This window comes from Leptidea sinapis, chromosome 35, assembly GCF_905404315.1.
Source record: "Leptidea sinapis chromosome 35, ilLepSina1.1, whole genome shotgun sequence".
NCBI classification, from domain to species: Eukaryota; Metazoa; Arthropoda; class Insecta; order Lepidoptera; family Pieridae; genus Leptidea; species Leptidea sinapis.
In genome coordinates, this window is record NC_066299.1 from 2,887,148 (window position 1) to 2,900,693 (window position 13,546).

Sequence of the window (13,546 nt, forward strand, 5' to 3'; positions counted from 1 at the left end):
GTCTCAAGGCAATTGTAGAGCCGCTCAGAATTTTTTGGGTTTCCAAGAATCCTGAGCGGCACTGCATATTAATAGGCAGGCCGTATCAATTGCCAACAGCTGAACGTCCTACTCGTCTCATCCCTTATTCTTATAAAAAAATATATATTATCGCTACCTTCGCCAAAGGAATGACCCCTCACACGATGACGCCGATGAATTTGAGGACAATCAGCATTGACGTAAATAGACGGTAACTAGGTAGTTCTCTGAATCACCAATTAAGGAAACGTGGTGGTAAACGTGAAACATAATAGGCAAATCGATTGCCCGCAGCCTACACACTGCAGTGCAGTGGGCGAGGTGGAATAATACCATTTTATACAACGCATTTTGTATGCCGTCCGCAGTGCACGTGAGTTAAATTTTATTTATATTTAATGTTATACTAACGACTGTATGATTAAAGTCATCGTAGAAGTTACTAGATGGATCGATCGATTAATTTTATCAATAAACATTAATTATGAGCATCGCCAACAAAATCTTGGAACGAAGATCGTTCCGCGGTGATTCAAGTTCGATATTTAAACTTAAATTTGTATACTTATTCCAACGCTATTTAAAGAAAATCCTGAAAAGGAAATGCGTTCCTTCAAATGGGTAGCACCTGTGATTCCTCCGGTGTTGCAAGAGAGGATCGGCTATGGTGATCACTTACCATCAGGACTCGCCCTAAATGCAACAGTATAACAAAGTACAATTTTGTAGAGAAATCTCCTTAAGGAGCCCTAATCACATTATTTTGTGGTTACTAAATGAGACTGAGCCGTCACGCACAGCTATGTAAAGCTCGTTCGGAAAAAGTCAGCTCGAGTAGCTTTTCGGATTATTACGACTTGATGAAGCTTGCACTCCGTCGTGTGGTCTTAACAACACATAATTTCTCTCAATATCAGTTCTTTTGTTATATAATTGAATACATCCTGAATTCATGGGGTAGGTAGGTATTTAGTAAAAACGCTTCGCTTGGTGCTCATTGCTAATAGATTACTTTTCATAAAAATACTAGATCTTGGTGAATCGATCAATAAATTTTATCACAAAACGATTATGAGTAACGACCTGTATGATTAGGTAGGTGCTCTTACATTTTGGTTTTTGGTTGTTTATATTATTATAATAACATTTTCAATTTATAATATGTAGCTCTTAGATTAAGGATTGGTCTCCGCTGCGCTCCAACTAGATACAGCAGGCGCAGTCGCTAAGTGTGGCAACTTTTACTAAGCCCATCGGCGTACTCGAACTATGTGTGACGTAGACGTGCCACATGTTCTGTTAAACTTTGCTAATAATTGAAACTAAAATGCCAAGTTTCGTAGTAAAACTCTTTTTTAATAATAACTACAAGAAATAAGAAAGACACTGGGATCACATATCATCACTAAGTATTTTGTATTTTATTAATTTCAATGTAAAATAACACGAAGCGTATGTTACAAAATTTGAAATTGAGTGTCAAGATGCCACGCACACAAGCATCTAATAGTTGCCAATAAAGAAGCTATTGTTCTGAGTAGTGCGGTATCTATTTGAAGCGCAGCGGAGACCAATCCTTAATCTAAGATGTAGCTTATGTTCATCCCCTTTAACCTTACTTTGTCAATAGGTACTCACATCTTGAAGAAGAAGAGTTTTTTAATACAAGCCGAGTTATATTCACAATATTGTATGTTTGAATCTAAATAAATTGAATAATATAATTCCAACAATCAATAGTTAATACATATATTGAAATATACAAATTAATAGAAAAACAAATTCGAAAAACAATCAAACAAGTTTTTATTATCAATTTTCTTTGTTATATCCTGGATTTGTTATAAAGTTTTTTCTTGTAGATCGTTCGATTCATTGTCTCTTTTAAGGCCCTATGGTTTGGGGATGTTTTGAGCAGCTGCCAAGCACGTGAAATAGCAGCTGACGCCCGCGCACGCCGATACGGCAAGCTGCGTCAACACCTGCGTTTGTTGCGACATACGCCATAGCCAAACTTGTATTTTTTTTTATTATAATATTCATCAAGCAACAGGCTGTAGATTTCGGTACAAAGAGTATAAAAAGTAACCCGGACTACAATCTCTTGCGATACATAATTAAGGGATTTCTGTGTTATGGTACTTATATTATTAAAGATATTAATATTATTTAAGATATTTGGAGGGGATCATAAAAATAATTCATTACTTACCTATTTTTAAACACTGATGATATGCAATTTTGGTGCATAGAATTGTAATAATTACTTACTCGTATTTGCAATAGATAGTTTCGTGTCATCTTGAAAATATTACGTCAGTTCAAAAATTTTTTATTCATATTAAGCAAACTTAGTAATAATGTTCAATTAGTTCAATTTCTTTTCATCTGCTGAGCTATATCAAACTAAAACATTTATTAAATTATTTAGGTATCTTCTTTTTCAAACTTCATAATATAAAAAGTTATAGACACTATAATAAGTTTTTACTTTACAAAATATGTAAATCTGACGATTTTAGGTTTACCTTTTCCTAATTATGTGCGATGTGCTAATAGCTAAACCACAAGTAACGCAGTGATGTGATTCAAGGAGTAGGTTCAATTAGTAGTAGGAACATATTATATACTAAATTATTTATATTCGTTAGATATATATACATATATAGCCAACGGTATCTACTTAGTATTTTTAAACAATACGATGGGTTTTATAACACTTTTATGCCAAATTTGTACGTTTCGTTGGTAGGTCGCGGATATTCCAATAATTACGTAATCCCATGATAATTTGAAACGTAAAAAACAATGTCCTTGGTTACATCATTGATCGTAATTATGTTTGGGTAGATGCATTGACGAGTATGTATTGTGTAAACAATGCGATAGGTAGGTACATGTTACATTTTACGTAACGATTTATCGTCATTTATAATCTCAGTGTACTATTCGCGTCCAAGCGACAATCGTGTTTGTGATTATTATATTCAGTAAAACAGGTGAAATATTGTTAAATATATAGGATATATAATATTTATATTATTATATAGGTTATATATCTATACGATAAATAATTAGTTGGTACAAGAGAAACTTATATTTCAGGAGCGTCACAGAGTATTATTTTCATTTTTCTGTCTGAATCTTTACTAAGTTTCACTAGTGGGTGCGCCAATATCTTGAGGCCCGTTAAAACTTGAACAATTGATCGATTCTCATCTGACCTATGTTTTGAAATTTCAGAGTAAAAAAGTAAATGGATGAGAAGTTACATAATAATGATGAAACAGCAGGACCATCAACGTGTGAGTATAAAAAATATTTTATTAATTTAATCAAGGACTCACTAAAAAAAGAACTCAAGGTATCAAATTATTATAACAGTCATTTACTTATTTAATTATTACCTATAATATGATAAATATATAATTTACTTTATAATTATATTTTACCTCTATACTAAAACTACGTACATAAAAAATGTTGTAGACAATAATTTTAGATACTAGAAAATTTCCGCGCGGGAAGCAAAGCATAGCAATAAACATTTCAAATAAATAAAAAATAATAAGACTAGCCATAAGCTGATAGTGTTGTAATATAGCAAGATTAGCTGCGATAGTAACTCGATAAGGTGCCTATGCTTTTTAGAAACAACCACGCTATCGTAATTCGTAAGTAAAGCCCAGATAATATATTAGGTTTTCACTATTCAAAGTAAGCGCCAAACGACTACGCCCTACAGACCAACCACGCGCCATTGCCACCAAGTACAAACGCAAACCACACCACTCGCACAGCCTGCTCGCTGCCCGTCGCGCGAATACAGAGAGTAGGGACAATTTCAGAACGTCAGCGCGTGACGCACGTATCGAAGTGTTCCGAGCGCCACCCGCTCAGCCATTCCACAATCCACCGACAGTTGCGAGTTTCGCGCTCATGGATCAAGTATAGTGTGTTGTTTTGTGTAATATAGTGAGAGTGAAGACAATAACAGTTTTGGCTTGGATATTGATTGATTATATGATATATATAAAGTGATATAACTCGGATTACAAATGGATTCTTTGAGAGGTGAATATTTTTCTTACATAACCTCTTCGTACCAATACTGATTTGGAACGAGGGCGACGTCATGTTAATTTGTTGACTTTCCTCGTGGTTATATTTTATCACCAGTCATTCTCCATATTTAGTCTGTATAATGTTAATTAGATTTACAATTATAGGATAATTATTAGTTTGTTAATAGGTAGATTTTAATTAGTAACTAGAATAATGTAATAGGTATGTGGGGGATTTCCAGATTATTGTTCCCTTTGTTTTAAATATTAGTAGTCAACTGCTATTCTCATTTATAATGAAGAAAGTACCTACATAAGTAATCTTAATATTTAAATAAAAAATATTTCACTATCAATTTGTAGATGAGTATCGTAGCTGCAGCCTACAGAAACAGCTGTTTGATTGGAATGCCAAACCGTTTTGTCCTTTGCTGGTTATCACAGACAATTTACGATTTTCTTAGTTTATGATGTTCATGCTAGTTTTTCTTAAATTTTCTTAGTATCAGTAGGGAAGAATAATTTATTTATAATGATAATGTTTCAAACAAAAGATTGGATTGTAATTAATTACCATTGATTTAATTTACAGTAACAAGTAAGAAATGCAAAGTACAGCGCCATCTGTAAAAGATTTTAGGTATTTCTTTTATAATGTTTAATTAGGTGCTTTACTGTAGGTACTGTTTTAGTAAATGATATTCTTTTCATTAAATCATTTCATTGCCCTGAAAAACCAATTAGTTAGTTGACAAATTATTAATGCAAATTAATATCATCTATTTGTATGGGTAGAAAACTGACCAGTAAAAAAATTATATATTTTATTGTAGAAAAATTGAGGCCCATTTTAATCATAAATATAAAACAACACTTCTTACTAATAACAACCATATTATTCTATGTTACTACTTATTACAATACATACAACAGACATCTATCATTCAATATAGCATAGGTACTTTAAATCTCGTCTTGGTGTTGTTTTTTAACATTACAACTAGTTTTTGTGTTGGCAATTGGCCTTGTATAATATTTCTACCCGACCGGGCCTCTTGTCTGTTTTGTGCATGGCCAAAATTTGATTGTATGACCTCATCACTTGAATGTTCCATAGGCTGCATATTCACATGAGTAAATTATTATACTTTTTCGAAACTAGATCTCATATATTATTATAATATTGTCTATGAAACTTATATGCATAATAAAAAGTATATAATGCATTATTTTTTTATTAAATGTATACATTTGTGTGTTATTAATAATAGTAAATTAATGTACCTATAGTAAAATGTATAAGGTAAAAGGTAATATTACTCTATATTGCTTCAAGACCACTACTGCCATCTGTTGATAGTTGAGAAAGATTTGCAAATATAATTTTCAGTACTTCAACTTCACCATTCCTTTGATTAATGTGAGGTCTCTAAAATAAAGGTCACACACATAAGTAACGCTTTCCCACTACTATGGGGCAGCAGAAATGTACTTACACAAATAAATATAAAAAATGAAGCCATAATATTGTTTATTTCATCTTCTTGCTGGATTCGGTGTGCACAAAAGAATGTGGATAATGTAATGTGTATACTAGAAGGGAAAACATTTGGAGCAAATGACTTGTGCTTTCAATGATACAGTTCGAGACCCACACAAGCCCTACAACTACACTCAGTTTTGTTATTTTCCACACCACTGATGAAGTTGTGTAAAAATTTTACTCTAAACTTTCTAAGGAACATAAGCTGAAACATTTGCTTTACCCATGGAATTGGCATAATGCATGACTTTGACTTCAAATTTGACATGTTTGACTTGACATTTTTTTTGTATCAATAGGTATTAGGTGTATGTAGAAGCATTATATGTTTCAGCTCAAAACATGGAATCTATATATAAGAGATTTCCATGTATATAGTCACTCATCACAATATCTCTGGAACCATTAGAGCTAAAAATTTGAAATTTGGTAGGAATATTCTTTTCACTGAGTAGAGGTCAGCTAAGAACGGATTTTCCAAAATTCCATTTGCAAGAGTTTTTTTATTATGAACAGAACAACGTCTGTCGGGTCAGCTAGTAAGTAATAACTTACATCACATTTCCTGGGCATTGAGCAATGCTGGATAAAATAAACTCTGTCTTTTTACTTTTTGTACAAAATTCCATGATGTTTGGTGTAATAGGTAAGGCTTTAAAAAAAAAGCACTTCATGATTTATAATGTAGTTGGATGCTGAACACGTATAGCTCGTTTTTTTTCTATTCAACCATTATTACGCCATCAATATGTCTACCTTTTCAAACAAAAATATTGCAACCGGTCCATATACGGAGATACAAGGTAACAAACATAAAAAACACAAATTGATTACCTCCTACTTTTTTCCAAGTCGGTTAAAAATCTAAATCAAAAGACCATGAAACTAGTCTGTAATTCATAAGCATTGTGTATATTATTATATAGGTACCTATATCGTAGCCGCATTGTGGGAACGCGCCTAGGAAATTGATCGTGGAATGCAGTCGCCCCCAGCTATCTCGTGGGAGTACCATTATACAAACCGCCTTGTTGTTAGCGGGGCTAGCGGCTTTCTACACAAGATCCATCCAGCATTATCCACTTTCGTAACTCTGAATTATATACCCGGAGGGTATAGACTATAGACCCTAGAAGAGCTATAGAACTATTCAAGATAGTTTTTTTTTACTGACGTTAACGATATGGCTTATATGTTTGATATTATATAACATTATTGAAGGGGTAGATATTAATACCTCACGCGTTAGTAATAATATAATTGCGAAACTCGAAAGTGTCCTAATTGAGACGAATTCTGATAGGAAGCAACTTTACATGAAGTTTGACAATGACTAACTCTAGCTGTCTTCTGTATTCTTAGAGTTGTAATAATTACGTCATAAGTTACATTCCTACATTTTAAATATATATATATATATATATATATTAATAATTATTCATAATATATATATTAATATCATATTCACTTTGAATGTTTCTATTACTATATTAGACAATGTAGGTGGTACATTTAAATATTTTTATTCATAATAAAACAAAATCTAATTTATAATACTAGCTGACCCTACAGACGCTGTCCTTTCAATAGAAAAAAAAAATGATTCGGGAATAATGTAGTCTAAAGCCATCAGAAAATTGTAATCAAAGTTATTGAGTTAAAAATGAAACAAAAACGTATTTCTGAATGCTTTTATTTTAATATGTAGTAATAAAAAAAGTTAAGGTTTAATATCGTATTTGTGTAGACAGCTTCTACAATACCGCTTTATTAATGTCAATTTTTTAAAGTTTTAAAATGCATATAGTATGTTACCCTTAAGAGATAGACATATGCCATCATAGACTTTTCTGTAGAATTATATAAGATTCTCAATTCCACAAAAAAAAAAAATATATCTCAAAGCGTGTAGACAACGTTTTCGTTGAAAGCTCAAAGGCGGCTTATTTTTTTAACTCCAATAAATACTAAAATGTATACAAAAACTAACAAATTATATTTTATGTAATAAAACCTTCCTCGAGAACTACGCTATCCATGAAAATCGGTGCAGTAGTTGTGAGTTTATCGCTAACAGACAGACAGACGTGTCGGAGTACTTTGTTTTATAATGTGTAAGTGATAGACTGATTCTAAATTTATAAAAAACTTAGAATGTCAATGTCACTTTGAAATTAGCGTGGAAGTACGGTTATCGCCAAGTAAAGTGATATCAATAATTATCATTTATTCATTACAAATTAAAAATTCAAAATGCTCCCCATCTGGCGGATGTCCATATCCTCCGATAGCGTTTCCGGGCCTCGCGGTTGGTTTATTTTTAAAGCTTTTATGATGACAGACACTGTTTGTATAGGAAACGTGGTCGACATTGACTGCTCCCATTCATATATTGCTATTCATTAGGATGCCATTCAAGCCCGCATCACTTCAATTTATCGAGGGTAGTCTGAAATTGTAATTAAGTTACTACGGTGTAAGTAGTTACAGTTGTATGTATGGTGGTGCGTAGGCGCTATAGTGAAGGAATTCGAAAGCCGAGCGGCGACCACCCATAGGCATGAGAACAGAACTTCGTCTCCCCTCCCCCCCCCTACCCTCCACGCCCTCTCTCCTCAGTCGGCGCCGCCCCTAGCCGCTCTCTTTTAAGACACAATGCTGAATTTCATTTGCTCTTTGCCACATGCGTCTCGGACCTTGAGTTATTCTTTTGTTTTATTACCCGTATAAACCAATGCTTTGGCCATGCTCTCTATAATATGGATCGAGTTGCAATATTTTTCTGTTGATTTAAAATTTATAAGAAATCCACGTGAATGGGGAAATTTCCTCGTTGGTAATCGAAAATATACTCGGATTCCAACACAACATTTGACACAACCAATAGCTATAGCTCTACCAAATTCTTGGATACTTACTTATAAGTAATTGTAATATTTAACGAAGATAACTGATCTATGAGCAATAGCTTGCAGACATCAAAATCCCCAGCCCTGCTGTAATCGAGCATGATAAAGGCCGGCAACGCATCTCTTGACACCTAATGTTGCGGATGTCCATGGGCGGTTGCCTCACCTCTACCCATCCCGTGAGTCTCTTGCCCGTTTGCCCCCTCTTATATATAAAAAAAGAAAGGAGATAGAGTCAAACAACTTGATAGCTATTAGGTATATGAGCTATAGCGCTAAGTACCGTCCGCATTCCACACCGTCACTTTTTATTCGGTACTGCTTAGAGCCGCCCCCGCCCCGCCATGCAGCCACATTCCTCAGGCCCTTTTTTACTCTGTGTGGTCGCGGTTTCCGCTGAAGACGGCAACGCCGCGTCTCAAATATGAATGAAATCCGGTCGACTATGAGCGGAGCGGCAACGTCGCGCCAGACGTATGCCTGATTGAGAACTACATCTCCCGCGTCGGCCCTTCGTAGTTCGTACTTCACTTATTTGTAGTAGTTATGCTGTAGGTATACTACATAGCTATACTTAAGCGATTGAAGCTACGCGCGTGTTTTTTTTTTTTATGAAAATAGGGGACAAGACGAGCAGGAAGTTCAGCTGATGGTAATTGATTGCCCTGCCCTGCCCATTACAATGCAGTGCCGCTCAGGATTCTTGAAACCCCCAAAAATTCTGAGCGGCACTACAACTGCGCTCATCACCTTGAGACAAGATGTTAAGTCTCATTTGCCCAGTAATTTCACTAGCTACGGCGCCCTTAAGACCGAAACACAGTAATGCTTACACATTACTGCTTCACAGCAGAAATAGGCGTCGTTGTGGTACCCATAATCTAGCCGGCATTCTGTGCAAAGGAGCCTCGCACTGGTGGCAAGTGTCAACCCAATTGCCCATAATATAGTATCATCTGTCAACTACAGGCTATAATAGTACATAGTACATACTTCTACCGTCATAATTATTATGATTGATTTACTATAAAATTCTCGGTGCACATGATTGATATTTCAATTTCAATGCCATGTTCACCAATTTCACGTGCAAACAACGTGTTAAACTGCTATTTAATATTTATAACTTCATGCTTCTTTTGTCCGACGTGTTAAATTACTTAATAATTTTATCTTTTTAGAATAAAACCATGAGCGTTAATCGTTGGAGAATGCTTCAAGAGGCTCAACTAATAAACTGTTACTAGTTATCAATATTTTTGCCACTTTACAAATTATTATTTGGCGCCTATTTCTGCCGTGAAGCAGCAATGTGTAAGCATTACTGTGTTTCGGTTTGAAGGGCGTCGTAGCTATTGAAATTACTGGGCAAGAGAAGAATAATTATCCTGTGCAGCACTGCATTGAAATGGGCGGGGCGTATCAATAACCATCAGATGAACTTCCTTCTCGTCTCGTCCCTTATTTTCATAAAAAAAAAAACTTGCAGACATATACGGGCTATGGTGCTCTAGTAGTTGCCTATAAATGTCCACGAAACTGTAACAACCCCTCACAGCTGGTATGGGCATTAGGCACCCCACATCGCTGGAATCGAACCCTTCACATTGCACGCACGCATGCGTGGATCTGACGTCAATGTTGGCGATACTCAACGCAGCACTGTGTGTACGAGCTATACGCGACTCCATTTGTCTTTGATCAAACAAATCAAAAATATACCGAATTATACCAGTTTTATGTCAATTTTTCGTTCAAAATGTGTGCATGTGTAATGTGTCAATAAGTTGTATATATAATTTGTCATCATGCCGGTGCTAGTGGATAAACAGAAAAATGGTAAATACGGTCTATATCGATTGGCTATTACGGCCATTATTGGTGCGTTTTGGGCGTAGTTAACAAATACTAGCCTATCCCACGACGATTCCTAGATATAATTTGTCGTAGTTATATTAGATACTGATGTTATTATTATAATAATAATTATAAGAGTTCTCATTTAAGGCAATACAGCCTCATTTTGATTGTTTGTAAGTAGTTCTATATATATAGATGATATCGTAAGTATTTCAATGCTTAAATTATTTGCGTCGTTAATTATTAATAGTGTTATTCTTTAAATAACAACATAAATTTGTTAAAAAAAATATTCAGACAAGACTGAGAGATGTATAGGGCGTACTGAGACTTTGCTGAGACTACACTTACGTGAAACTAAGCTAAGTGTAAGATTAGCATTATCATTGATTTCGGTTTTATAGTCATTTCACAGCTCAAATTTTGCTTAGCTTATGTTAAGATAGCCCAATGCAAAAGTCAAGTTCGCGTTATCACACTCAGCCATGTTTTACGTAAGTAAAGTCTGAGCAAAGTCTAAGTAGGCTCTGTAGATTTCAGCCTAACATTACTCTCTATGTTTAAATAAATAAAGAAAAATGTTAATTTTATGTTGGCCTTAATATTTAAGATGAAAAAAATTGATTGAGCCGAGTGCATGCGCACTGAGCGCAAGTGGCAGCGGTCTGTGGGGGGCGTGGGGGGGAGGAGAAGTCTGGGAATGGAATGTCGATGACGGAGCTCGCCGGGAACTCGTTGTTATGTGAAACTGTACTCAGAGCCTCTACTAAGAGACATGCTGTGATAAACATTAAATACAGCCATAGCTCAACCAGTTTCTCAGATATTTAGAATCTACGTGTAATTAGATAGCGAGAATAATCAGCTGATCTGATGGCGTCAACATCTGATCAAAGGAACTCATTGAAAGTTAATTGTTTTAAAACCATATCTATTTACAATGCATATTATTCTGTAATGTTGCTATGTAGCACGATTTAAATAGAAGGGCGAGACCTTCTGTAATAGTTATTATCATTGTGCATAACTTAATCGTACCGCCGGAATTTATTTATTAAACTTCCTCCCACCCGTAAATATTCATGATGATTAAGTCTATTTTTCTTTCTTTCCAGTGGCTGCAAACCCAGCTTCCCCACTGACGACCCAAATGGTGAGCCAACTGCTCAAGCGACGGTCTATCGTCGGTCAGTTAGTGTTGCCGACTCCAGGATGCGAATCCAACCCGAGTTCCGCTTCGACCTCGCCTTCCGCCATTTCGCCTTCTTCGTCCGCCGACAAAACCGACAACCGCGACCCGTTCAGCTTCTGTCCCGACGCTCAGGATATGCGTCGTGAGGAAGAACGGCTAAAGACGTTCGACAAATGGCCCGTCTCGTTCCTATCACCAGAACTCCTCGCCCGGAACGGATTCTACTACCTCGGTCGTGGAGACGAAGTGCGTTGTGCCTTCTGCAAGGTAGAAATCATGAGATGGGTGGAGGGAGATGATCCTGCTAAAGATCACCAGCGCTGGGCGCCGCAGTGTCCCTTCCTGAGGGGGCAGGCGGGAACTGGCAACGTGCCGATGGACGCGCCGGTCGCTGACGGTCGGGACGAATGTGGCGTTCGAGCACCTGCTACATTCAATCCTCTGCGTATGCCCGGGCCTGTTCACTCACGATATGCTTCAGAAGCGGCCCGTCTCCGCAGCTTCACAGATTGGCCGCGCAGTATGCGTCAAAAACCAGAAGAGTTATCCGAAGCCGGTTTCTTTTATACCGGCCAAGGCGATAAAACCAAATGCTTCTACTGCGACGGCGGGCTGAAAGACTGGGAGAACGACGACGTGCCTTGGGAACAGCACGCGCGCTGGTTCAGCCGATGCGCCTACGTGCAACTGGTCAAAGGTCGTGAATACATCCAGAAGGTTGTGTCCGAAACGTCCACCACGACCAACTCAAACGAGACGAAAGAAAAGGACGCCGCCGCCGAACCCGTACCTCCTCCGATGAATGTAAATACGAGTGCAGAAGACGACGAGAAAGTAGAGGATACGAAATTGTGCAAGATATGTTTCGCCGAGGAGAGGAACGTGTGTTTCGTGCCGTGCGGTCACGTGGTGGCCTGTGCTAAATGCGCTCTGTCGACGGACAAGTGCCCCATGTGTCGCAGAACGTTCACCAACGCGGTGCGGCTGTACTTCTCGTGAGGGGGCGACTGGGGACTGGGACTCGATGCTAGTCACTACACCGCGGGCCCAGACGCGTGCTGAAACCACGCTCTGCGAGGTCGTTGTTCCGCGGCACACGACACGATACGACATGAAATGTCGCCTCTGGCAGTCGCGACACGCACCACACACGACTGCAGCGGATATCGTATCGTGCCGTCAGCTCCCGCCTGTTTCGACAATTGGCTATAAGTGCAAATAAATGAAACAACATTAGTGGATGCGTACACGGCTCTAGCGTAGTCGTATGTGAATGGTGTGTCGTTCTGTCAATGGTAACAGAAATACAACTTGACGATAAATCGTGTCGTGCCGTGTGTCGTGGAATGACGCAGTCAGACCGCTTGAAACTGTGATTTAACAATTAATAATATATTAAAATGTAAAGCGGTGGGGCAAGGAAATAAGGACCTTTACGACTGCAAACATAATACGGAACGAAGTTTAAGTGTAGACATTGAAATGATTTTAAATTATTTATTGTTTAAAAATTCGTGTGTAAATAACCTATTGTAAATACTTAGCTTATCATTTTGTCCCACCGAGAATAAAGAAAGTAATTTTATTATATAATATAGTATTTATTCTAATTCAATGAACAATAATGATTCCATTTATATGTCTTTTCTTTATCAATCAAGCAATATTTATATGTTTATAAATTAATTAAACCTTCTTATTATTTTGACTGTAAATCTTCGAGTTCCTGTATAACTTTTTGTAACTCTGTTGCATTAGACAACATTGCAAATGTATAATTTTGATAATATTTTAATTTATTGCTAATTAACGCGAATTCGTAATTGAACCGTTATGAGTATTCCAATATTGAGACTTGACTTAAATTATGAATGTAAATATGTAATTGGATTGACAATAATACAGAAATTGAATATTAGGTAGACATAATGATAAGCAGACAATTGTTAACAGTCAT

General features: G+C 36.6%; 1 protein-coding gene across 4 annotated transcripts; it reads left to right on the top strand.

Moving 5' to 3' along the window:
• The first annotated feature begins 379 nt into the window (after positions 1-379).
• LOC126975326 (putative inhibitor of apoptosis) lies at positions 380-13,321 on the top strand. Of its 4 annotated transcripts, none has more exons than XM_050823166.1 (3): positions 380-394; positions 3,265-3,326; positions 11,513-13,321. In XM_050823166.1, exons 2-3 carry the CDS (start codon positions 3,278-3,280, stop codon positions 12,586-12,588), a joined length of 1,125 nt encoding a protein of 374 aa, XP_050679123.1. In that variant the 5' UTR covers positions 380-394; positions 3,265-3,277; the 3' UTR covers positions 12,589-13,321. The 4 variants fall into 4 exon arrangements, with proteins under 4 accessions (XP_050679123.1, XP_050679124.1, XP_050679127.1 ...); XM_050823167.1 differs by lacking the exon at positions 380-394 and adding an exon at positions 2,956-3,020; XM_050823170.1 differs by lacking the exons at positions 380-394; positions 3,265-3,326 and adding an exon at positions 3,817-4,095.
• Positions 13,322-13,546: the final 225 nt, after the last annotated feature.